A 26,672-nucleotide genomic window follows, 5' to 3' on the forward strand; every position below is an offset into this window, starting at 1 on the left:
GTATCTTGAACAGAGGAGATCTGCTTTTTTTAATTCCACAGTAGAAAAACTATTATTCTACTTTATATCAATTCCAGTGTTACACAATGTTAACACTCTAACCTTTGGTTTATTCAGTTAAATCCCTGAAATGATGTTGAAAATTGAAGTATCATTTACAGGCTGACACTGAGCAGAACGTAGTTAACCTTTCACCTGCAAAGGTTTAACCCTCCCGTTGTCATCTGTAAAATCTGTATATAGTTCTGTGTATCAGAACACAAGGTGCTTGAATCAAGAACACAAAGTCCATCACATGATGCACATACCGGCCTTGCTGTTGTTGTTAATGAACACATACGCGCTGATGCCGGTCGTAAGAGGTGACTGGGTTTGCAATCATCGCTTACCCTTTGAAACTCGGGCCTATAAAGTCGGTGAACGTGTGTTCCAGGGATTTTAAAAACCCTAAACTCAGATGTTCGCAGGTGCCACCGGGAGCGCAGATTGTACACCGCACGTCCGCTGGGTACCGCTCATCCTCCGTTAACCTGCGAAGGACATGTAAGCTAAACTCTGAAAGAGGTATGACTGAAGACAAAAAAAAAACTTGAAGTACTTGCTTTACTTTCATGACGGATGCATGTTGCGTTTCTTGATTAATCCAGCGATCATTTTAGTTTGTAAAAATGTTAGAGTAATATTGAAAAACGCTGAATACTATTTACTGGAATTCAACACGGTGTCCAAAAACGTCTTCTTCTATCTGACCGTCACTCTAAACCCCGAAGAGATGACATTTACTGTCGCACACGACGGAGAAGAGCAGCAACTTTTTTTTTTTTTTTACATTTCAGAAGTTAAACCAGCGAATGTTTGGAATATTTGCCAAATAAATGTATGAGAAATAATGTTCTCTTGTAAAACTACTTTATTATCTGACCTATTGTTTCAAATCCAGTTTCATTACAAAGCCCTGGTGTCATCCGGGCACTGAGAAATGAGCAGTTTAGAATTATATAATAATAATAATAACAATAATAATAACGATTTTGGATGGATTCCCACAAAACTTGACATTCATTCTCCCAGGAAGGTCCTATACAATGGGGCAACTTGAAACCTCTAGTGCACATACACTAAGAATAGAGATTTTAATGACATATGTGACATCTTCTGTCCAGCTGTTAAACTTGTATGAGTGATATAGCCTTTATTTAACATTAGTTGGGCTCAGCTGCCCTTTTGTTTAACGCTAATCAATTATCAAATGTTTTTGTTGTTGTTTTTTTTAACTCCAATCAGACAAAACTTTAGCTTAACTAAAAAAAAAAAAAAACATGTCCTAGTGGTGGAGACTAGTGCCAAACGAAATAACCTTTCTAGCTTCCTGTCTGATCTGCAGGGTGGAGCTCCAGCACCGTATCACTATAGTTTAATGAAAACACACCAAGTCCGCGTTATCAGCTGGGATCGTGGCTCGTATTGTGGCTGGGATTTAAAAAAAAAAAAAAAAGTGGGGCAAAGTTTACGCACTTGCTGCGGTTATGTCATCCAGCTCGAACTGCCGGTCGACCTTTCACCTACTTTCTCTCTCTCTCTCACACACACACACACACACACACACACACACACATACCGGCATTTCTGTTGACGGACGCAGCGGCTCGCGGGCTCAACGATATCAAAGGATATCAAAACAAATATATTACAGGTAACGTAACACCGACGAACACTTTTTTTTTTTATTTTATTTTTTTTAATATTTTATTTTTTTTTTTTAAGAAACTTAACATTTCAGTAAAACCGGTGAAGAACCCAGCTGTGAAAGGAGGTCAGCTGTTTTTTTTTTTTTTAAGTCTCGGCTGTCAGCTTTGAAACTGGATTCAGGATGTCGCCGGTGGGTGCGTTCACGGTCACTTAACGTCGGTTGAGCTCGTTCTTTAACGCGAAAGACTTCCGGATAAACACGTAATTAAGCTGCTCGTCACCGCAGTTCAAGTTGTTTTTTTTCTTCTTGTTTACAAACGCTTATTCAGTGGAGGTGAGTTTGTGTGTGCTAATCAAACACCCAAGTCACCTGTTGTTGTTGTTGTTGTTGTTGTTGTTGTTATGGTGGTGGTGGTGGTGGTGCTTCCTGAGGCGGTTGAACGAAACCTTGAATCCAACAGTGTTAAAGAGAAAGTGGAAGCTTGCAAGTAAGAACAACAAGCTCCCACACTTTAATAAAAGACAGGCTATGTTTGCACGGCTACACTAAAGCCATGTCAATATAGATGATAACAGGACATAATCAAGTTAACACAACAAACAGAAATCAGACACCAGCTGTCTTGCAGTTATTGCTGGAAGTCATCTTTTTCTTCTTCTTCTTCTTCTAACATTTGTCAGCTCCAGTTTTTTTTTTTTTTTTTTTTAATATGGCAGTTTGCTGCTTTTCAGACGTGGTATTTTTAGACCACTGGAAACTTTGCTTACCTTAAAATAATGCTGCTGTTTATCCCCACATTTCTGCTCCAATGTTAGAAACCCTGCAGTCAGCAGACCAAGCTCAGCAAATACCTTTTGGTTGGCACGGCGACCAATCACAGCGCCCGAAGCCATTTTATAGACAGTTCACATTTTGTGTTTTTAATAGCTTGGCGTTCGTTCAAAAACAAGTGAAAACAAGTGAAGTACAGTGACTTTGCTTCTTAAATGGGATATTGAAGAGATATGAGTTGATGTTTAGATGACAAAAACAAAAAGCTTGTTAATGCTCTTTGATACATGAGGATACTATCTTCCCTTTCTAATAGTCATTGGCCCGTGCCTACTACCACTAGGTTTAGTTAAATGGCCTTTAGGCATATGACAATTTTGACATAAGTAAATATAGACAAAAACTTGGTAGCTGGATAGATTTGGTTATTATTAATTCCTGTTTTTCTTTTCCAACACATGAACTAGAGAATAGAAGTGCACAATTCTCAGTCTTTCCCATCTTTCCTACAGAGTTATTAGCACTTTCTGATTTGGAGGTGAAGTTGCCAGCAGGGAACCATTCAGAAATGTGGATGAGTACATTTGCACGTTTTGCCCGGCCGGCCCTACAGAGGAGCACCTGTGCCGCGGCCTGCCAGGCTCTGAGGGTGCGTCGGGCACCAGCTGCAGCTCCGCTACCATCTTGCCGGACTTCAGTGCAGCTTCGTGGGCAGCAGACTCTGGGTTCGGCCTCCCTCCCCGTGGCTCGCCATTCGGTGAGGCACGTCCGGGCTCTGGATGAGGAGAGGCTGATGGAGGTGGAGTGGGAGGATGGAGGCCAAAGTCTGTACCCGTTCACCTGGCTGAAAGACAACTGCCGGTGTCCACACTGTACGCTGGCGTCGGCTCAGGCGCGGACGCTCTTGCTGTCTGATCTTGACATCCACACAGGAGTGGATGTCGTAGAGGTCACCAATGACAACAAGGTAAGTCTGACGTGTTTTTCAGGGTGCAAACAGACTCGTACAACATGGATGTTCTGTATTAATAGACAAACATTCATGTTTAAATTATGAGCAAAACTGGCCGTGTTAATTTCCAGGAGGATGCATTTTAAAGGAATCAAAACAAAATTAAAACTGCAAGTAGTGATATGCGGGCCCTCGCAAGCTGCACGTCGGGGAGCCAGCAGGTCGAGGCATACTTCAAAAAATGAAAAAAAAGTCATGTCGTCTGAATTATGAAAAAAAAAAAAACTTATTTTTTCCACTGCCTTACATGACTCAAGTGGGGATTGATCCCACAATCTTCTCGCTGTGAGACGTCAGCGCTAACCACTGTTCTACTGATGGTACGACTGCTTTGCACATTTTGAATGACATAGTTGTTAATTAAGTAGTTAAGTAGTTGCACAACATGCAATAGTATGGCTTTTTTTTTTTTTTTAACTGGCATGCATGTCCCAAGTGGGGATTGAACCCAAGAGCTTCTCATTATGAGGCATCTGTTCTAACCACTGCACCACTGTGCCAGTTGTCCCAGCTGGATAGGAAAAACATTTCCTTTTATAGTATGTTGTCAAAAATATGAAATAAAAGTCATATTATAGTAGGTTGTCCGAAATGTGGAAAAAAAAAAAAGCCATACTATAGCGCGTCGTCCAAATTACGATGAAAAAAAGTCACTATAGCGTGTCGTCCAAATTATGATTAAAAAAAAAAAGTCATACCAAAATTTGGACGAGCAGAAGCGGTTGCAATGTTTTAGCTTGCACTTTAAATTTTTCTGTTCTTCTTAACAAGAAATTGCATTTTTGGCGGCTTTAACTAACTCAAAAACTCATGAAAGTTGGTGCCTGAATTATTTGCAAAGTTTCGTGAGGTTTGGAGCATCCCTGGACCTTGAACATCAACTTCCTGTGTCACGGCGAAACATCAAACTTTGCCGCATCGCCCTGGCGACGCCCTGTCAGAAAAATGCACGGGCTTCTCAATATATCATAACGTCTTAAGGCTATTCTGACCCAATTTGATATTCATGCTTGACGAAGCACGTGAAAGTATGAAAAACGTAAATTTCCTGTTACCAGCAGGTGGCGCTATGACTATGAGCGAATATGACCATACGGGTGTCTTCAGGGTGTGACTTTTATCAAAGCTGTAATGTTTGGAGGAGGTCAGTCCATGTATATAAGATTTACAGCAATTTGTATTTTTATGGCGAGACGCTCAAAACTTAAAGGTCTTCATATTGTATAAATTCAGGTTTCCATTTTTTATACGATAAAGCAGGTCTAAGTGCAACTGTGCCATTCGGTCTCTCCTAAGTTTGTGATGTCACAAAGTCACGCTCGCCTTTAGCGCAGCCTACCGTCTTTTTTTTTTTTTGTTATGCAGAAGGAAACACAGAGCGGTCGTGGTGCTAGACCGAATAAAACCTGTCGTTGTCGCGGGCGTCCGTTACTCACAAAAGAGTCAGCCAATCAGAGGAGAGTCGCTGATAGCTCCGCGTCTTAAAGACACAGACACAAAACAGCTGGTTCTTGTTGGATCTCCAGATAGGAGCTTAGAAGAAGAGATGTAAAACTGGAATGAGATGTTTTTTTGGGGTACTTAAAGCCACAAGAATATCTTCTTATATATTAAGACTGCAATAAAAGAAAAACAGGAAAACTGTAAAGTACGAGACCTTTAAACAGCAAGACTCTTTTTACTGAGGTATCATTAACGTTGCTCTAGTTTATGCATGGCATTTCCACTTTGCTGGCTGTTTGAGGGCAACTGCCTGGTGATAAACTGTGGAGGTCGGTGAGGTTAGGAGATCTAATTTTGGCAGGCGCACACGTTCAGTCTGACCTTTAAGTCCTCTGAAGGAATCGCCGCTGTGAGCTTTGTCCTTCACAGGAGTCGCCCCCTGAAATGGGACAGGGCTCCGAACAGATTGCTTTGATGTGACGGCGGTGCAGAGTGCCATTTGTTTTTGTCAATTAAATTTAAATGCTCTAAGTTTCCCGTACGACTTAAATAATAGTAAACGTGTGTCTTAAATACCGCATCGATGATTTCAACCTTGCATCTGGTTGTGGGAAAATACCAAAGCTAAGATTTAATGGTTGCATTATCCAAAACCCTCCGCAGGTATTTAAAAGGCAGATGGTGAACAAAGTAAAGCGTAATTTTGAGAGGAACAAAATAGGTCTTTCTCAGTTTTATAAAGCAAAAGAACACATTCAAGCTTTAACCTTCACGAGGCAGACCACTCTTTTTCTGACATTTAAAATCGCATCATAAAAAAAAAATAACTGAATAAATCAAGTAAATATTCATCTGGAACATAAAGGAAGTCGCATACTGTTCATTCGAAAGAGAGGCCGTGCACTTTCGTTTGACGGCCTATCACAACAAAGCATTAGGAAGTAAAAAGAGAAGGAGCTTTTCTTTAAAAAAAAAAAATAAAAAAAAAAAGATTAATAAGCTTTTATATCCCCGCAGATTTCCATTGTTTGGCCCGACCAGCACATCAGTGTGTTTGACGCAGAGTGGTTGAAGAAACGCTGTTTCTCTCCTGCTGCCAGACAAGCAATGCAAGAAGAGCTTTTCCTCAACGGTGAGTCTGGCTTTTTTTGTTGTTGTTGTTTTTGATTTTAATGTCCCAAGTCTGTATTTTAGAAGTTCACGTGATGAATTGGTACCGAGGCCTCGTCCTCTGCTCTGGCTGTTCTCTGGGCTCGGCTCTGCATTGTGCCGGGCTGCTCTGCAGTGACATTAGTTTCCACTCTGCAGAAGCTTTGACAAAAAGGGGACTCTTAATGTGGTGGGGCTTATTACAGGGCTGCTATACTAGACTGCTTTAGTTTATTTAGTGTACGTAATAAAGGCACCACTAAGTGTTTCATGGGTATCAAAGGCTTTTTAATGTGGAACTTTTGTTAAATGTGTGATGTACATAAAAAGAACAGTAGGATTGGCTCATTTCCTCTGGACTATATTTGCTGTGAACATAAAGTCAGGTGAGATATGCCATTTTACAGAAAATGTAAAAAAAAAAAAAAAAAAAGTACACAATTTATACCTCTGTTGACAACAACAACAACAACAACAACAACAACAAAAAAGGGCTGTAGTTATCGGGCCCTCCTTCAGTCCGACACTAATAATTACTTTCTAATTGTTATTGATGTAATGGTAAAAGAGATTACTTTTAAAGGAGGCCATAAATCACAACACAGCTGTCTTCGAATTAACGGGATGAACAAACACTGTCATGAATTACTGCATTTTCTAGGCTGTATCCGAGAAGAGCAATTTGTCAGCTTGCCAAGCTGCAGGTGTCACCTGCCGCGTATGAATAGCAAACCGGCAAGTCCGATGAAGCCTGTCACAGATAGGGATGGGCATGTCAAGCCAAAATACTATTTCATATTTGCTGGGAACTATTCGACTATTATTTAAAGACACCCCCCCCCCCACCAACCACCCCTTCCTAACTGTACTACACGTTTTACCGACACCCGGTCGTAACGTGTTCTTGTTTGATAGCGGTCGGTAAAACAGCCCTTTACGTGCATCACCGCCACCTACTGGTGGTAGTAACGCATTACAACTAGGCGCCAGTAAAAAAAAAAAAAAAAAACACGGGGGGGCGGGAGGGGGGATTGTAGTGATGCTTATAGTTATACTTTCAAAAGTGTGCAGTTATGTGCTGTACCGTCATGCTTTGACTTTTATTGTCCATTTTGTTTTTGCGGCGTTTACCCGTAAATGTAGTAATTTCAGTATTTCCTTGTATCACATTTATATTTTAAGGTTTTATTCCTTTCTACCTCATCCCTGTTGTCAGCTGATGAGGATGTGAGGGTTACTGAAAATAATATCTCCCGACATTTGTGTAAAATAACCCAAATTGTAGAATGTGATTTTCGTTCTGGTTTATTCTGTCATTTCATTTCATGTATTTTTTTGTTAGTTTTACAAAAATTTGATATATTGATATAATCTTCTCTGACTGCAGTAAATGTGAATTAGGTGTGTTCACCGGTAGATTGTTTATTAAGCTATAAAATTGTCAAGGAACAACCTAAAAGAGAAAAATATATGTGAATTGAAATGTAATCCATAATGGAAATGAGGGGTCGTTAAATGATAAGGAATTAAGCAGCAGCACGGTGTGTGTGTGTGTGTGTGTGTGTGTGTGTGTGTGTGTGTGTGTGTGTGTGTGTGTGTGTGTGTGTGTGTGTGTGTGTGTTAAAAGAAAAATGAGCGTACTCGCTCTGCTAAACTTTCCGGGGGAAAAAAAAAAAAAAAGATGCCCCCGATTTAAACTCTTCTTTCCACACATTTTTTTTTTTTTTTTTTTTTTTTTTTTTTCTCACCGACATTACAGGGTTGGTCAGGAAGTAAGTTTTTTCTGAAGACTGGGAAGAGAACTCATTTTACAGTACATTTACAATGGCCCAATACGCTTTACAGTCTGCCAGGCAGCCGAGGAGAAAGTTCAGCTGTGGAACAAGGTAGCAGCACTTCAGTGGTGCGGGGGGATGGACTGCAGTCGGTTTGTGTACACACACGTGGTCCTGAAGGACCCACAGGGCTGAGCGGCTGCCGCTCTGTTCCACGCTGATTAAGGGGTCCGTGTTTCAGACCTCCTCCCGTTCATGTTGAAATGTAAACAGATCCCCCTCGTCGTAATTAACAGACAGACATTTTATCTTTTCTTTTCTTTTTCTTTTTTCTAAAACACTCAGCTCAGAGCCAAGAGTGCCCCCTTGGAAGACGGTGCTAAGCTCACGCACTAAAACACAATTAAACACGCGCTTTCTCTGGGTTTAATTATATCCCACCCTCCCACCCCCAACCCCGAGCACCAACCTGAAATTCCTGATAAAATACCGGGAAGGTCTCCGCTGTCAACTGATGGATGGTTCCGCCGGTGTTCTCGCTCCGTACTTCTCCGTTGACGTTAACTCGATGAAGCGAAGTCCGCAGTTTTGAATTTATGTTTTCTTTTTCATGCAGCGCGCTTCGATTTTACAGGCCCCCAGGTCGGCCCGTTTAAGTGCTCTCCAACAGCGAAAGCGGAGCACACGTGGGACACTGTGAGGTCAATATGATAATCGGAGCTCTGTTTTTTTTTTAATTTATTTTTTTATTCAGCCTACTTCTGTTTTTACATCTTAAGTAATGTTTTCTTCTGCTGCTTTTTACTGTTTCTACAGAGTTGTGCTTTTTAAAACCACAGCGTGTAGCTCCGCGGCGACGATTAGTAGCGAGACATGGAAATGTTACTGTTCAAGGGCCCTTATTAAACTAAAAAGAAATGTATAATGCAAAAAAAAACAACAACAAAAAAAACAAAGTTTTTTTGAAATAGAATAGCTTTTAATAGAGCAGCAATTGTTCGGGTCAGCTTAAGGATACGGTCGGTTCGAGAGGAAACCTTTATTCTCAAACAGGAGTTGTTACTTTTAAAGTACCATTTCAGTCTGATCTTCAGGCCGGTAGTTATTTTTCAAATGTCTGCTGTAGCGTGTTAGATGCGCATGTAATTTGTCAGCACCTCCACTTCGCCGTCCCTGCACATCCTCTCCAGGCAAAACCGAGCTGAGGCGCGCGACGTGAAACAGCGTTAAGGCAGCGGGACCGTCGAGAAAGGCTGACGTCTGTATAACTGAGAGTCTCATTCAGGCCCCCATCTGTCTCTGCCATATGGAAAACAGTTTTAGAGTGAGGGTCAAGGAAATAGCTGCATGTTCTGACCAAATACAAACTCGCCGTTGTCAGTATTTCCTTCCTTGGGAACGAACAAATCCCTGAGCCTGCAGATGCGTGTAACCAGGAATTTCAAACTCAAACTGCCCGGTTTCTCCAGACTGAGGACTTCTTCAGACGATTTCACACCAAGTCTCCAATAGTTTAATGTACCATTTATTATTGTTGTTTGGACATTTCAAATTTGGATTTTTCACTGTCTTTTAATTCTACGACTTTCCTTCGTGCGTTTCGGCAGCTCCGCCTTCTGTTTGCAAATGTTTTGCCAAAGAACAGAGCTCGTTGGAAACAATTCAGCTGCTTCATCTTTCGGGAAACGTCCTTGAAATTAGTTTTTTTTTAAAGCCCGTCCTCATTTGTTTTTTTTTTTTCCTTTTTTGAAGCAATTGTTAGCAGGTCACTGCTTTCCTGACCAGACGTATTCCAAGTGCGAATAGAGGACTGAAATACCAATCCGATCTGAGAGGTTGGCTGTTATCGTTGCGTTCACATTTTCTAGTACTGTTTAAAAAAAAAAAAATAAATAAATAAAAAAATAGCCAGCAAAGACTGCTGTTGTGTACTCGGCGAACCGAAAAGGGAACAGGATGTTAACTACGACACATCCCGAGTAGCACTTGCAAATAGTTCAGAAGAGAGGTCAGAAAACAACTCGTCCACTCGGACTATGTAAACTATGCGCTCAACACAACGCCAGAGATTAATGAGAGGCCAGAAACTGCCGGCGACTTTTTATCCAAACGCGTTTTGTTTTTTTTCCCCCCACGAGCGCCACAACGAGGTCGTCGCTTGCGGTTTTGAGTGAAACGCGCGGCTGCTTCTAAGCAGATCGCCGTGAAATTCGACGCAGGCGTTCACGTTCCCCTCGGGATGAATTGCACAAAGACCGTCGCGATCCGCTCGCTTTTTCACTCCTGCAACGCGGAGTGACAACAAATCTTGCAGAGGCAGTCACGGTCTCCGGAGGATGATCCCGGTATGATATTCATCATCCCCAGGCATCAAAAACGGTCCCCGGGACGCCTTCGGTCTGATGTATTTCCATTTCCTCGGACAAATGTCGTTAAGGGCCAACTCGGTAGTCGGCGTCACAAGTGGAACGTCAGTCAAACACTGTGTGATAAAAAAAAAATAATCAGACGCCTTTATCTCTGCTCCTGTCGAACACAAGGATTTACAACTTATTGGCAAATGTGTTCAGGACCTTTGGAAAGCACGCGTGCCATTTTCTCGCTGACATGTGCACTCCGGGCCTCTTGTTAGGAGAGCGACGATGTCAAGTTGCTCTCGGGAGCACCGAGACCTTGTGTCACCAACCCCCCTCCCGCCCCCTCCCTTTTATCTGCGATGACTCTTCCTTTCACCAATAAATCTGTCAGGTGGTTTACTTAACGGCCGCCAGATGCTTTCAATATTTGAACCTCGTCATCGTCGCGAGGTCTCCCATTTTGTCCTTGTCATGTTTACTTAGTCGGGGTGGGAATCATGACTAATTTCATGTCACTGATATTTAAAAGACGGTTATAAGAGAGGTTAAACAGATTTTTTTTTTTTTTTTTTCACCGAGTAAAAATATGCCCAAAGGCAAGTCCAGAGCTTTTCATCACACTCAAACACCACTTCACTTTGGGATTTTGTAAATGTAGTCAGTCCTCTTTCCAAAGGGCATTTCCAACCATTCAGTTTACCGTTTCGAATCGCTCGCCCTCAAAGAGGCATGACGCCGTGTCATTTTTGTAACAAATTCACTCATTTGCTATGATCAGTCATAATAAGTGTAATGGGTTTCACTAATAGAAGTGAGTGGCGTGGAGTCGAGAAACAAAAGAGCTTCAAGACCATTACTGTCTGCAAAGTGTTTCTGTTCCTTCCACTTGATTTGATTTTATTAATAGAACAACAGCTCAGCTGACGTGCAGCTTTTATCTAAAATGACCACCTACGATATAAACCGTAAATATAAGAATTTAATCGCCGTGATTAAACTGGTCTTAATGCAATTTATGTCATCCTTCTTTTTTGTTGCTGGACCGAGTTAAAACTCGGATTTGATTTCTCATTTTACTCTCAATTCTTGTATTTTGTGCCTTTAACTCTCGAATCGATCAATGCTGCTGTTGTCAGTAAAAACTGAACAGTCAATTTAGAATAATATGACGAGTGTAGGAAACATGGAAAGGAGTGCGTCAGACAAAGTTAGAGAAATTGTACTTTGGAAAAAAAAAAAGTGAAAGAAAACAGTGAAGACACTAAAGGTGCAATGAGATTTCTCTGACTGTGGCAGCTCTCCCTATTATATTCTCCTCTGGCCTGCCAAAAAAAAAAACAACAACAACAAAAAAAAGCCTCCCTAGTCACCAGTCGCAGCCAAACACATGAAGCATTTCTTCTGTCAAAAGTCTGATAAGGGCCATGCATGCCCTAAATACAAAGAGGAAAATATTCCCTGACAACGTCTACTGTAGTAAACTGTGCAGCTATTTGTGCTACTTGTTAATGCGCTTTGATAACAACACAAAGAGACGATCTGCAGCGGCCTCGACAAGCGTAACGCTTTTCCGTCTTGTCGACCGAAAAAAGTAACAGACGAGTTCGAGCTGATTTGGAAGCCGTGCTGCCTGAGTGCCGACGAGTCGGGAGGGGAGCGAACGCCGCGTCCCCATTCGACAGGCTTCGCTCCGCCCGGTTTTGAATGAATTCAAATAAACACGAATGGAGCGTTGCTCTTCTGAAGTCAAACCTTTCCCCTGGTTCTGCAAGTGCAGCAAGCTCTTGTAGTCCCGACGTTTGAGGTCAAATGACGTTTTCCACGTTCACGTTGCCGGGACGTCCACGTAGAGGCAAAAAGGTTTGTGACCACGTGCAGTTTGCACGTGTGTGAGACGCATCTGCCCGTGCAAGACACCCAGAAACGTTCGCACTTCATCTTTCTGCGTCTTGGGAGTCGAACCGGCGCTGCAGAACAGGCGGAGGGAGGACCAGAGGGGAGCCGCACTTAAAACTGAAATCTTTTTACACATTGGCTTTGTTAGATGTTTGATTCAGCATTTTTTTTTTTTTTTTTTTTTTTTTATAAAGTAACTGTTTATAAAGTTTCATCTTTATTCTTTTTTTTACATATCAGGTTGAGCATTTTACTTCACAATTGAGTTGTTTGTTGGTTTTTAAAGAGATCAAGTTTTTGAGTGATTTTTTTTATTATTTTTCTTTTTTTTTGGTAGTTCTCTTCCTTGTGGTTTGTGGCATCGAAAATTGACCTCGTTTCCTGTTTCAAATACTGAGATTTTAAGTCCATTAAAATTTTATTTGACTCGGACATTTACCGTAAACTCGCTGACGGATCGGTCCCTGACTCTCTCTCAAACAGACTCGGTTGACTTTGGACTTTTCTCCATTAAGTCCGCTGACTGATTCCATAACTCGGCCAAGTAGCAGCTGATTTGTCAATTCCCCCGTCTGGCTGTGTTTGCTTTTCTTTTTTTTTTCTTCCCCTCCATTTGCCATCTGGTCTGAATTTAGCCTTCTATGTCACCCCTTCTTCAGCTGACAGAAAGGCTCCTGGAAACATTGCCGTGGAGGTCCATCAGTGGAAAAACTTGGATGTTCTTCCAAAACCTGACCGTCACCTCACACGCCATTTACAACTTCGACAAAAACCCAACTTTCCAACTTTTCGAGGCTGCGTTATCAACCTGAAAGGAATCTGAGGAATCCATACCGTAAACTACAACTTCATTGGTCATCATTAGCTGTTTTGTAGTGTGTTGTAAAGGCCGTTTAGCCACTCAGACCTGTCAAGACATAATGACGGTCAGCCAAACCTTCCACGCATCACGCGCCTCTTTCCAGAAATCTAGAAATTTCACTATTTTCCACCCACACACAGTTTATTTTTCTCACCGCGTGTGCCTATAATTCCTTCACGGATCAGCTGTGTTTGGGTTAAATCCCTTTTCTTTGTCATCTCTTATGAAATTTCAACACCTTTACATCAGACTGCAGGGGAAGCTTAATAGTTATAATGATTGGATTTTTCATCTCCTCGGCGAGGCGGGCGTCCCGCTTGGTAGTTAAAATAACACGGAAAAGCGTTTGAATGCAGGTTGCCAAAAAGAGGACATCGTTTGACAAACGACCGCGAGGCTCAGACGGAGAAGAAGTTTTAGTTTGGATTAGTGTGTGTGTGTGTGTGTGTGTGTGTGTGGACGGCCTGCAGCGCTCCGGTGAGAAAACACTGCTCACACTGTCTCCTCCAACCTGGGAATGCAGAGGTTGGCTGCTCCGTCATCCAAGGTCTGTTTCCTAAATAGAAGTGTGTTTGTGGAGTTATTGGAGGGTGGAGTGCTGCTCCACTGATTCACACGCACACACATCAGACACACTGTGAAAACAGAAACTTGCATATTAATTGTTGACTGGAATATAAATGGGAACCCAGTTTATTTTTATTTTTCTAATGTCTGGTGTCCTGGACTTGGACCTCTAATAGGATTAGGATTATATTGGAACATTTTATATTCTTTATAAAGACCTGCGATGACTAAAAATGGAAGATTTGGAGGGAGGGTGGGGGGAAGCATTTTACATTTCTTAATATGGATATAAATGAGTTGCTGAATATGGTGCTTTGTTCTTTAAAATAAATAATTAAATTGCTCTAAGATCTCCTGCCTAAAACCTGATTTAAATAAGAGTTGACAATCTATATTGACGCACATATTTTCTCTACTACACACATTAATAGAGACAAAAGAATGTAAATGATGTATTACTTGCTGCACTTATTAAGGAAGTTGAAGATGCTTTGTTCTGTGGTGGAAGAAGTATTCAGATATCAAAATAGAACTTGCATAAATATTATATTTTAAAGTAAGTACTCATAATACAGAAATATGGCTATTACATATTTCATTATTAGATTTTTGTATTACTGATGCATTAATGGGTAAGATGGGTTTAAGTGTTGAGTGGCTGAGGGCAGTTTAAGCTATAAAAATACATATTTTGTAAGATCATTATATGTTTTGTGCATATCTTTTTGTAAAGTAACTAAACTGTATTGTGGTAAAAAAGTACAATGTTTACCCCTGAATTATAGTGTAGTAGAAATATAAAACAGCCCAAGAACAAGCATCTCAAAGTACGTACATCGATACGTCAATAAAAAAAACTAAAATCACCCAATAAAGGGATATTTTGGGGGCAATTTGCAGCTGAAATCAGACAAACGTATCCCATATTTATTTCAGTAAAATCTCTCAAAAAAATGCTTCCGCGAGAACAGCTTGAATCTAATTCATAAAGTCTTCTTTCAAAGACGGTTGTTTATGCCCGTCTGGCTCCGAAACCCTCGGCCGTGCATTCCTCAAGACAGACCATCGAAGTGTGCTGATCCGAGCTCTGCGATAAAAAAAAAAAACTTAACCGAGTCAAAACAAAAGCTCTGTGGATAACTGCAGCGATTCGAGCGGAGCTTTGAAGGCAGCTGCAGAGGAGAGTGACGCAGACCTGCGAGCTTCAAACCGACCACAGCGAGGGCAGAGCCAAACTGCCATGAGCTGCACTGACAGCCACCGGAGCCTCGGCTTCAGGTTTCCTCATCTGGAAAAGCCACTGTAGCAGACCCCGGCTGAGGAGGGATGTTGGGGGGGGTGGAGGGGAGGTGGAGGGTGAGAGGGGGGGGGGGGGGGGGGGGATTATGCACATATACTATCTTGTCAGGCTGTCAGAGGTCGTCCTTCCTGTGAAAACCGCAGTGACTTTACACGAATGAGCACACGGCAGAAGCTCAAGGCTGTTTCGGCCTGACGCTCCCCCTCGCTCTTTTATTTTTCTTGCATTCACAGGTTTAAAAAAAAAAAAAAACAACAAAAAAAAAAAAACGCATGCTAATTCTGACATAGTATCTTTAACCGCAGGTGGAAACTATGCAAGACATGATTTTTTTTTTTTATTATTGGCTATGTGGATGCAGTAAAAGAATAAAACTGGGTGTTGAATTTGCTTGGAGCGAATAAGAGTGCCGAGTAGGAAAGTATAAAATACCGCTGGCTCAGCTCGATCTCAACTGCTCGATCGGCACCTGAGTTACGAGCCTTTTTGCGACCCGCGGAGGTTTGGTGCACCGGAAAACTTGAGCCGAGCACACGTCGAATTTTTTTGCTGGAACGTTGTTGGGGAGGGAGGATCGCGTTGTCGGGGAGGGAGGATCGCGTTGTCGGGGAGGGAGGATCGCGTTGTTAGGGAGGGAGGATCGCGTTGTCGGGGAGGGAGGATCGCGTTGTCGGGGAGCGAGGATCGCGTTGTTAGGGAGCGAGGATCACGTTGTTAGGGAGCCCACCTGGTTGCTCTCCTGACCTGAGAGGTTTTGAACCGTTTACCAGCTGGTTGTCAACGGCGCCCGTCAGCTGGTTGGTGCCGAGCATGTGAAGCCCGTCGATGGAGCTTCAATGCCGAAGACTTCATCTTGCTGTCTTTGAACAAAGCTACCAGAGCTGAGAGTGAACTGTCCTGACGATAAACCACCGAGCATCAGCAACCAAAACAGAAAGCTGAAAGATGCTAAAAAAAAAAAAAAAAAAGAGGCTCCATAAAGATGAAGCAAACTGTGGAGCGAAACGTCTCTATGGAACTGTGATTATTATCAGCGGCACACCTTCACATGATAATTGATAATACATAATACAACATAAATGTTGACTTTGTCAAATCTGTTTTTAACTATGAAATACAACATTTTAAATCAAATTGTATTCTGAAAGGTAGCTGGTGCTGGATCGTGAACTGCAGCGGAATAAACAGTACAACTCGTGAAATTAAGCATTATAAGTACAGCAAGTAGGACAACTACTTCACCAGTGGACTTTTAGTACAGTGCTTTCATAAAAGTGCTTTCTAACCACTAAAACTGTTCTGAACTCGGATTTTTATCAGTTCAGGGAAAAAATAAAAGAAAAAAAAGACCTCATTTGGTTGTTTTTTTTGTTTTTCCCCCCCCAAAAAAATTAAAAAAAACGTTCTCGTCGTCCCTTCACATCTAAGATTTGTGATTCGCCTTCCCAGTTAACAACACGCTGCCGCGATTACGCGATCGGAGGGCAGATATTCACGCAGCGTTATCATCGTCTGGCGCGAACCCCGGCCCGCCCGCGCCGTGAACTCTCTCGACGGCGGCAGCGCGCGACGACGCGCCTTCCGGTTCAGACCTCGGGACGCTCCGACGCTCCGGCGCGTCCCGATGATCAACCGTGTTGCCGATCTGCCGTTACATCTCGGCGCGCTTCGTACCTCACAAAAAAAAAACAACAACAAAAAAAAAACACACCAACAGCCTCCTGGAAGTCCGCATCCTTTTTGTTGCGTCCCTAAATCTCTACGGCCTTCAGAGTGAGCCGTCCCCCATCTTCCTTTTTATGGTTTCGGAGTCTTCAGGTGATGATAAATTTCGCATTGGAGCTCGGCGACTTCACCCTCTCCCTCCCTCCCTCCCTCCCTCCCCCCCCCCCCCCCTTTTTGCCAGCTTCAACCTCGTAATCCGGCTCGTGATGCAGCCATTTGGAAAGTTGTTTTCCGAGAGACGCCGGGAGGAACCGCCGACACCAGACAGGTACACAATCTCCCCCTCAGTTTAAAAACCTCCTCCTCCTCCCCCTCCTCCTCCCCCTCCTCCAGCAAAATGGACTTAGCAGCTGTTTCTCCGGGAGTCGCTGGAGAGAGAGGCTGCATGGAAAAAGGAGTGGAGCCAGCTGGGCGGAGAGCAGCGGGAGGATTTCTTCCCCCCCCCCCCCCCCCCCCCCCCCCCCACACACACACCCCCCACCACTTCTGTCCGTCCGTCCGTCCGTCCGACGGAGACGTGCCGGTTCCTCTCAGCGAGCGAGCCTCAATTCACCTCCAAGCGCGCAGACGAACGCGTCCGGCCGCGAGCTGCGACGTTTATAGATTTAACGGTTTCTAATGAAGCAGGGCGACAATGATGGACGTGTGAATGAGTCGTTTCCTTTCTGTATCCAAACAAAGTCTGACACACTGTTAACCACTTCTAATAAGAGGTGGGGGGGGGGGGTTGGGGTTGTTTTTTTTGGGGGGGAGAGTTGTGTTTCAGGCCAGATACAACTGATGGACTTGATATTCTTTGTACCTGTAGCGCAGCAGAATGAAAACAAACCCAAAAAAGGGTCAGCCGCGCGCCGACGGCGGCCGCGAGATAACGGAGGCCGCTGCGCTCCGTGCGCCTCCGGCTGAGGCGCGGAGATAAGGCCGAAAAAACACAGAACGGGACCGAAAGGCGCCGCCGGCGTCTCGCGGGCCCCAAAAAAAACAAGAAAAAACCTCGGCGGGCTCTCAGCGGGTCGTCTGCGCCGGCTGAGATTTACTCACGTGACGCGGAGTAAAATGCGGCGACGCATAAAAGAAGAACACGCGGGTTCTCGTGGAACGAGAAGCGAACAGAAGGTTTTTTTTGTTTTTTTGTGTGTAACGGACAGCCGGGAGAACGAGGAAATCCGCCGTCCCGTCCCCTCCCCCTTCCCCCGGGTCCGGGGCAAATCCGAAATAACGCCGTTGTTCCTCCGTTTTGCAGAGCGCTACTACTGGGACTCCACGCTGCGCATCCCCCACGGCCGACTACCGGGAGGTCCTGCGCGACGACGAGGCGGCGCTGGCCTGGCTGCTGGCCCTGCGCCGCGTCGGCATCGTCTACCTGAAGGGGGCTCCCGCCGAGCGGGGCCACGTGGCCCCGGCTGGCCGAGAGGATCGGCTACCTCCGGCTGACGTTCTACGGGTAAGACTCTGCCGATTCTGGCCGCGAGTCAGCCGAAGCCGCCGTTTAATAATCTCGACCCCCCCCGGCTAAATCTCGAGCTGCTGAATTCCCCCCCCCCTCCCCCCCCCCGCCGGTCATGTCTTTAAGCCGGAGCCGAGCCCGGCAGGGTTATTAGTGAGAAAAGAAGAAAAGAAAAGAAGAAGAAAAGAAATCCGACATCGTCTTATTTACTCGCCTTTTTCTGGAAAAGAATAAAGTGGATGGATATTTTTTAATGCAAGACAACTTCACAACGATGCGTTCGCTTGTCAGGTTATCTGCGGCTTCGATTCCCGTCGCGGTGTTTTCATCACACCCGAGTTCGTCGTCACTTTGACTTATTGCGGCGCTGATTACTCGAGGACGCGGACGGGGGGAGAAAGCAACCGAAACACCACTCCAGCTTCTTTTTCTTTTTTTTTTTTTTTTTTTTTAAGCCAGGAGGAATTACCTGGTGCACTCAGTCAGAACAGAGGTTTTGGAGCGTGAAGCTCTTCCTCCCGCCAGCCGATGACATCATCGGCAAGCTCGAAGGCCCGCCGCCATCAGAGAAACTCGCCCTGTTTTTTTTTTTTTTGTTGTTTTAACGAGTCGGACACCATCCAGACGAGTCGTGCAAAACAAGAACACGGGAGGTAACTTTTACCTCACCGGCGCTCGACTCCCGCCGCATCTCAACGAAGCACCGACTTCGCCGAAGCCGTCCGGGGTGGGGGTGGGGGGGGGGGGGGGCGGGGGGGCTGCGAACTTCACCTATCATCCTATTTTTCTTTTCTTTTCTTTCCTTTTTTTTTTTTTTTTTTTGGTCTTCTCTCCGCTCGGCTCCCTAATTGCCGTCGCCGACCTCCCGGAGCCGAAAGTCAAACGACGAAAGCGGAGTTCATGAGCGAACGTTATCTCTGTCCTCAGGCCCACATGGCAGGTGCGGGACAAACCCATGGCCAACAACGTGGCCTACACGTCCGGGAAGCTCAGCCAGCACACCGACTACCCGGCGTTACACTTCGCACCCGGAGTGAGTACAAAAAAATAAAAAAATGAAACAATTAAAACATTAAAAAAGTGAAACTGCACCAAACAGACACGGGTTCAGTTCATGAGTTACTGCCGGCGTTTTGGGTTTTAATGTTGTCAGAGTTTTGAGACGAACGTGCGCGCGCGTGTGTGTGTGTGTGTGTGTGTGTGCGTGCGTGTGTGTGTGTGTGTGTGTGTGTGTGTGTGTGTGTGTGTGCGTGCGCGTGCGTGTCGCAGGTTCAGTTTCTGCACTGCATCGAGCAGGCGGCGTCGGGCGGCGAGAGCGAGGTGGTGGACGGCTTCCACACGGCCGAGCAGCTGCAGAGAGAAGACCCCGAGGCCTTCGGGACGCTCACCTCGCTGCGCGTGGACTTCACCGACACCGGCACCGACTACTGCGACTTCATGCTGCAGTCCAAGAAGCGCATCATCGAGTGAGTGCGGCCGGGAGCGGTCCGAATTCGTCCGTCCGTCCGCGAGGACGCGTTTAACTGAGGGGAAAGGACTCGGAGCTCATCAAACACGTCCGAAACCAGGGTGAACGTCTGTGTGTGATGTTTGGTGATTTGAAATCAGACGCTGCCATCTGCTGGCCAGAAATATTACACCCGCCCCGCCGGAGGCTGTAAAAGAGCCTCCTGTTTAAAAGACTCTGCGTGCAAGACCTTTCGGCCATGTTGTTAACTTGGAGGGGAAAAAAAAGACAAAAAATAAAAAGACAAAAACAAATCAGATGTTCTCTTTTGAACGGTTGATATTTAAGTCAATGTGTCCGATCAATAAACGAGCCCCTCCAGATGCACTCTGGGTAAACACACCGAAAGCGTTGACTGTATTCATAATGGGTAAAGTCTTTGGATCGCTTTATTTGTCCGACCGACGGTACAATATCCAAATATGTTTTAACTAAAGCAGCAAATCGTCGCGGCAGAGAAGCAGGAAGTCGAGAGCGGAGACGAAATTATTAGTTCATTAATCGGTTTTAGTCGATTTACTGGAAACTAATCTGCAGTAAAATTTCGTAATCACTCTTTTAAGTTACGTAGAAACGTGCGCGGGACCGTTGACAACATCAACATCATCGTTTTCGAATGTTTTAAATACCAAAATACCATTTGCACTTTATTAATAGATTGATTCCTTTTTGAATTTAGGATGTTTGACTTCAATTTTTTTATTTCAAAATGGATTTTAAGTCAGGCTTTTCCCACAGGTCAGGAAATATCAGGGAGTATCAGGGAGTATCGGAATATCAGGGAGTATCAGGGAGTGTCAGGAAATAGCAGGGAATATCAGGAAGTATCGGGGAATATCAGGAAGTATCGGGGAATATCAGGAAATATCAGGGAATATCAGGAAGTATCAGGAAATAGCAGGGAATATCAGGAAGTATCGGGGAATATCAGGAAATATCAGGAAGTATCAGGGAGTATCGGAATATCAGGGAGTATCAGGGAGTATCAGGAAATATCAGGAAATATCAGGAAGTATCAGGGAGTATCAGGAAATAGCAGGGAATATCAGGAAGTATCAGGGAGTATCAGGAAATATCAGGAAATATCAGGAAGTATCAGGGAGTATCAGGAAGTATCAGGAAATATCAGGAAGTATCAGGGAGTATCAGGAAATAGCAGGGAATATCAGGAAGTATCAGGGAGTATCAGGAAATAGCAGGGAATATCAGGAAGTATCAGGGAGTATCAGGAAATATCAGGAAGTATCAGGGAGTATCAGGAAATAGCAGGGAATATCAGGAAGTATCAGGGAGTATCAGGAAATATCAGGAAGTATCAGGGAGTATCAGGAAATAGCAGGGAATATCAGGAAGTATCGGGGAATATCAGGAAGTATCGGGGAATATCAGGGAATATCAGGGGATATCAGGGAATATCAGGAGATATCAGGGAGTATCAGGGAGCATGAGGGAGTATCAGGGAATATCAGGGGATATCAGGGAATATCAGGAAATATCAGGAAATATCGGAGTATCAGGGAATATCAGGGAATATCAGCAAATATCAGGAAACATCAGGGAATATCAGGGAATTTGATCATTTCTTGGGGCAAGTCCTGGAATATCAGGGAATTTTGTTTCCACGTTTCAATTTGATGTTCCATTTATCAACGCGTCATATTTTCCATGTATGCAGCTCCAACGTTAGTTATTGTCAGCGTTAGTCGTCACCGACAGAGATTGAAAACGTAGTTAATTAGGTTTTGAGCTAATTCCCGTTATTGTTGGATCAACGATTTGTCTTCGCGACCGGTATTCAGACATTCATTTAATTCCTTTCAATGCCGACCCGACCGGAGAGGCGCGTGCCTTTTTTCTTCTTCCTCTCTGTTCATTACAGGTCATTGAATTTGAGGTTGTTGTTTTTTTTCCGGTCCGTGAAATTGTAAATTCCTGCTTTTGACGACGTCGTCCCCCCCCCCGTCCGTCTCTCCGAGCAGCGTCGACGCGGAGGGACGAGTCGAGAGGATCAACTACAACAACGCCACCAGGGACTCTGTGCTGGACGTCCCGCTGCGGCAGGTGCAGCCCTTCTACCGGGCGCTGAAGGCCTACGTGGACGTCCTCAGCCGACCGGAGAACGTGGTCACCTACAGGATGAAGCCCGGTCAGTGTTCGCCCCCCCCCCCCCCCTATTTTTTTTTTATTTTTTTTAATCCTACTCGTGATGCCAGAATCCATTATTTATACACTTTAATACACGATCAGTGTTCGTTACTTCGGCGTGAGGCGGATGGTGTTTTGCCCCGGAGCATGTAGCCGTCGCTTTCAGGTTTAAGACCGTTTTTTTTTTTAACAAGAATATTATTTTTATAACGAGTCATCCGGAAACATATTAAAAAAAAAAAAAAAAAAAAAGTGTTTTTCTACTAACGGCTGCCAGACAGTTTTCATGTCAGTCAGTAAAACTGAACACAAACAAGAAGCCGTTTTAATATTTTTTTTTCTCTCTGCGGTAAAAGTGCTCGTAAAACGTCGAGAGGATATTTTTGCCAGATTGGAAGTGAGGTAAGCGTGACGGTCTGATGTCATGACGGCGGTGGAAGAAAGTGTTCAGGTCCTTAACTTCAGTAAAACAAACACTCAAAACAAAACTTGTGAAAATAATCCACTGCAAGTCCTCCGTTCAAAACCTTATTTAAATACGACCCGCAAAACGAACCTAAAGGACTAAAAGTTCAGGATTTTTTTTTTTTTTTTACCTACTTTGCGTAGTTTGTTGGTTTAATCTACAACGATGCGTCGTGTTTTATGTGATCATCTTGTTTGTACGCAACCAGCTCAGTTAAAAACAACAACAAAAAAACGATTTGTTTTCCGGTGAGTCCGAGTCGGTTTTGAAACACTATATTTATCTTATAAAAGTAGAAGAATACAGAACATCTCATCCTTCGGTTTATCAGACGAATTCCTGCTGAAGATTATTTAAGATCGGTAAATTTGGACGGGAAGGAAATGAAAAAAAAAAAAAACGATATTCGGAAAAAGGAAGTGGAAACGAAAGCCCGTCAAGATTAATGCAGCGGAGTGAAAGTAAAAAGTTACATCCGCCGCTCTGCCGCCGACCTCCGACCTCCGACCTCTCGGTGAAACGAGGTCGGGGGAACGAGTGAAACTGACCCGCGGCTGTCGTCTGCGTTTCAGGCGACATGGTGACCTTCGATAACTGGCGTCTGCTGCACGGCCGGAGGAGCTACGTCAGCCGGCCGGACAGGCTGCGCCACCTGGAGGGCGCCTACCTGGACTGGGACGAGGTCATGTCCCGCCTCCGGATCCTCCGCGGCGGCGCGGCGGCGGCGGCGAGGGAGGACGCCTGAGCCCCGACAAACACGTTTTGACGAGGAGCTCCGCGGAGAATCCAAACGGACGACGAGTTCAGCTCTGATAAAAAATAAAAAATAAAAAAAAATAATAATAAAAAAATTAAAACCCTCGAGAGGACGAGAGAAACTCAAATCTGTCAGCGTAGCTTTAAACGCGTAGAATATTAATTTGATCACATTCAAAAGTGATTAGAAGTTATCGCAACGCAACAATGCAAAAGACCCCCCCCCCCCCATCCCCCTACCCCCCCCCCCCAAAAAAAACCCTGCTTTTAAACATAAAGGTGTTTTTTAACTGATAAAAAGTTTGTACGAGATTAAATTCAACTCTAAAGTTTTATATATATATTTTTTTAGGAGTACTCCACCATCATCATTATGATATCGTGTACTTTGTGTGTTTTTTTTTTTAATCTAATTCACGACTCCCCGTGTTCCCCGTTTGAATATTTGGTTCCAGATGTTTCTGAAATCCTTTTTTTTTTTTTTTTTACACCCGAAGTTTCACGAGCGTCTGACATTTCTACTTCCCGCTCGCCGATCGGCGTCCCCGCGTTCGATTTCCACGATGTCCGTTTCTTTTATTTCCGTTCTCGCCGTGCGGCGGTAAAACGAAACGCATTCGACGAACCGAAGAAACGACCTTCCCGCTCCGTCTGCGTCGGATTTAGCGCCATCTGGTGGCGAAGTCATTTCTGAACGCGACACGCTTCTCTGACGTCGCCCGGTGTTTCCGGCCGTTGTGTGTTTTAGGACTCGAGCTGCGACGCGAACTCGGATATCCGTACAAAGTTTTTGTTTCCAAAAAAAAAATGATTTGCAAAAATAAATCTTTAAAGCTTTGAATTTGTGTCGTCCTCTTTTCTTTTTTTTTTCCCCAGACACTTCGTTACACAGAAGGACAATGAACCGCTTTATTTGGGACAACTTTATTATATTGCCAAAGCTGTACATATTCTATAAATACTTTTTACTGGATTACTTACACCTGGCATCTCCATTTCTTTATTTCACTTCTCTTTACAGCAGCCAGCGAGTACGATGACAGAGACGAGTTGTAATAATCCAGTTTCAAAACAAAACAAAACAAAACAAAAACAAACAAAAAAAATCCTTTTAACGTAAGCTGTAAATTCCCGGATCAGTTTTCGGAGCTCGTTGATGGAACAGCGATCGACATCCTACTGATTCTTTTCCTCTGCACAGATAAATTACTAAAAATAAAAAATAAAAATACAAGAATGAAAAATAAAAAAAAACATCTTCCACTGACAGACACAGCGGTACCAACATATTGCTGATCTGGTGAACACACACACACACACACACACACACACACACACACTCTCTCACTGTGAAAGGTAACGGGGTGGGGGTGGGGGGGGGGGGCAGCGACATTAAGACACCAGCGGGTCTGAAGGACCAATCAGAGGACGGAAAACCGCTGCCGACTTCAGGGACGTTGTTTATTTATTTTTATTTTTTTTCAGTCGGTCACGTGACAGCGGGCGTTTCCCCGTCACCGCCGGTTTCAGATCATCACGTTTGAACCGTTAACCGGTTTTCCGACAGCTACGTTGAACATCTGGGACAAAAACAAGCAGCCGGGATAAGCCGGCTTTGAAGCGCGGACGTTTTATTTATTTATTTATTTTTTTAAACAAATGATGAATTTATAATGAAAACAATAATCGACAGTTGAAGCTCCGGGTGGAAACATTGAAGCTGCTCCAGTTTCCAAGGTCATATTTTCTGTGACTTTACGTTTGTCCGCTTTATAATTTTTTTTTTTTTTTTCCTGCATCGTTCGGTCTTTATAAACGGTTAAAGAAAAGCCGAGTAGATGACGGGATTTTTTTTTTAATTATTATTATTATTATTATTATTATTTCCACAGGGTTTTCTAATGCTAAATGAAACATATCGGATAAATACGAGGCTGCGCCTGGAACATTAAAACCCCGTAACCACGACGACGTCGGCGGGATGGAAAAACAACAAAAACCTCAAATATAAACAGTTTATGGCTGTTTTCTTTTTTTTCTTATTAAACTCGCTCATTAAAACTAACTTGGCGAGTTTTTTTTGTTGTTATTTTTTTTTTTTCCTCCAATAACTCTGGAATTACAAGCGAAACAACTGGATCGCAGAAGAAAAGAAGCCCGACGGCGATTTTTGTTATTTTTTTTTTTTTTTTAAACGACGTTCCTCGGCGAGATCGACGAACGAGCGGCCGAGCGCCTGCTGTGATGTCACCGCCGGGGGCGGGGCGGGGGTGGGCGGGGCTTACGGGCGGCGCAGCAGCTGTTTCCTGCCTGTTGTGATTGACCTGCGATCACCTCCGGGAGACGAACTTCGCGCGTTCGTGTCGCGCCGACGCGTTCGCTTCGATCAACAACAAAAAAACAAACAAAAAAAACAACAACAAAACAAAAAATGTACGAGAGAAAACAAAAAGTCTTTCTTACATTCGTCACCCTGTGACAGCCGGCGATCTGGAGGATCGCCCGGCTCTACAACGGCTAACTACTTTATTAAGTATTGCACATCTAGCAAATCAAAATTTTTGTAACATTGTATTTTTTTTTTTTTTTCGTTTGTTTGTTTGTTTGTTTTTTATTTTTTTTTTAAATCAGAGAAATGTACAGTCGATATACGTGTAGATTAAATAAATACTATATATAGAAATATATATATATATAATATTTATTTTCCGTCGTCATAGTAACATGCAAATCCATAACAGCAGACCACAGACGAGAAAAAGTTCACGGCAGAACTGGAACAGTAAAGCGAGCCGGGCGGCGCCGAGCTCGGGGCGAGGGAACGCGTCCGAGGGAACGCGTCCGAGGGAACACCCGCGGTAGTTTTTAGGGGCTCGAACACCATTTAAGAAGCGTTTACATGCGGCGCTCCGGTTGCGGCGGATGGTAGCGAGTTTCGGCGTCGGGATGTCCTGCGCTACGGGAGGGTCTCTGAATGCTTCACCATTTTTTTTTTTTTTTTTTTTTTTTTTTTATATAGTTATAAAATAATAAAAATAAAAAAAAAACAACTTGGGAACAGACTGGAACTTTTACAGTAAAACCACATATCACAGAATAACGCACACAGTCGCACGGAGACGAGGGAGGAGGGAGTGTTGGGGGGGGGGGAGGGGGCGGGGCTACACTTTAGTGAAGGTCAAGGGCTGTGCACGGGACCTGCATGCACTCTGCGCCTCGGGGGTGGGGCGGGGTGGGGACCACTCCGGGTTGTTGTTGTTGTTGTTGTTGTTGTTAGCGACAACGGGGAACGATTGAAGACTTTTCACGGAACGTTTAACTAGTCGGGACGACAGCGGTGCAGACGGGTCGGGAAGTATTTACACGACATCACGGACCAGAACATGTCTGACACACGTGGATCTAAAGTGGAGGGAGGGGGGTAGGGGGGGGGGGGGCTGGGCCTGAGGGCTTGTATGTACAAGGAGGAGAGAGCTGGGAGGGGGAGGGGGAGGGATGGAGGGGGGGGGGAGGAGCAGTGTGCTTCGAGTAAAGTTAAGGATTGTCAAAAGTCTGCGGGTGTCGGAGCTGGGCGGGCGGAGACTAGCTGGGGAGGGGTCTCGGCGACGGGATCTTGGGCTTCCCCTCCGCCTCCTTCCCCTTCACGGCAGCCACGTACGAGAAAAGGCAGAGGACCGAGTAACAGATCTGATGCGCCTGCAGAGGAAGACAAACGGCACAAAGCGTGAGGCGACACAGTCGAGGACGGAAGTCGCGAATCACACGAGGAGACCACAAAAATTAAAAAAAAAAAAAAAAAAAAAG

General features: G+C 44.3%; 2 protein-coding genes across 29 annotated transcripts in view; one reads left to right on the top strand and one right to left on the bottom strand.

Annotated features, from left to right (window-relative positions):
- Positions 1–1,385: 1,385 nt before the first annotated feature.
- On the top strand, positions 1,386–24,122 carry bbox1 (butyrobetaine (gamma), 2-oxoglutarate dioxygenase (gamma-butyrobetaine hydroxylase) 1). The gene is given in 10 exon segments (XM_069165787.1): positions 1,386–1,693; positions 2,974–3,428; positions 5,934–6,048; positions 17,791–17,822; positions 17,824–17,946; positions 17,948–17,991; positions 18,922–19,027; positions 19,264–19,460; positions 21,481–21,647; positions 22,685–24,122. Coding segments are annotated over 9 exon segments (1,356 nt in total). The 5' UTR covers positions 1,386–1,693; positions 2,974–3,029; the 3' UTR covers positions 22,858–24,122.
- madd (MAP-kinase activating death domain) overlaps positions 23,777–26,672 on the bottom strand; it is a 50,035-nt gene continuing 47,139 nt past the window's right edge. For 19 of the 28 annotated variants that reach the window (XM_069165766.1, XM_069165768.1, XM_069165772.1 and 16 more), the window contains one exon: positions 23,777–26,564. In XM_069165766.1, the coding sequence (XP_069021867.1) occupies positions 26,451–26,564 (114 nt within the window). In that variant the 3' untranslated portion in view covers positions 23,777–26,450. The remainder of the gene's footprint in view (positions 26,565–26,672) is intronic. The other 9 variants (XM_069165771.1, XM_069165774.1, XM_069165773.1 and 6 more) reach the window with 2 other exon arrangements.

This window comes from Embiotoca jacksoni, unplaced genomic scaffold (assembly GCF_022577435.1).
Source record: "Embiotoca jacksoni isolate LCO1_2020_lvr unplaced genomic scaffold, fEmbJac1.0.p SCAF_35, whole genome shotgun sequence".
Taxonomy (NCBI): domain Eukaryota; kingdom Metazoa; phylum Chordata; class Actinopteri; family Embiotocidae; genus Embiotoca; species Embiotoca jacksoni.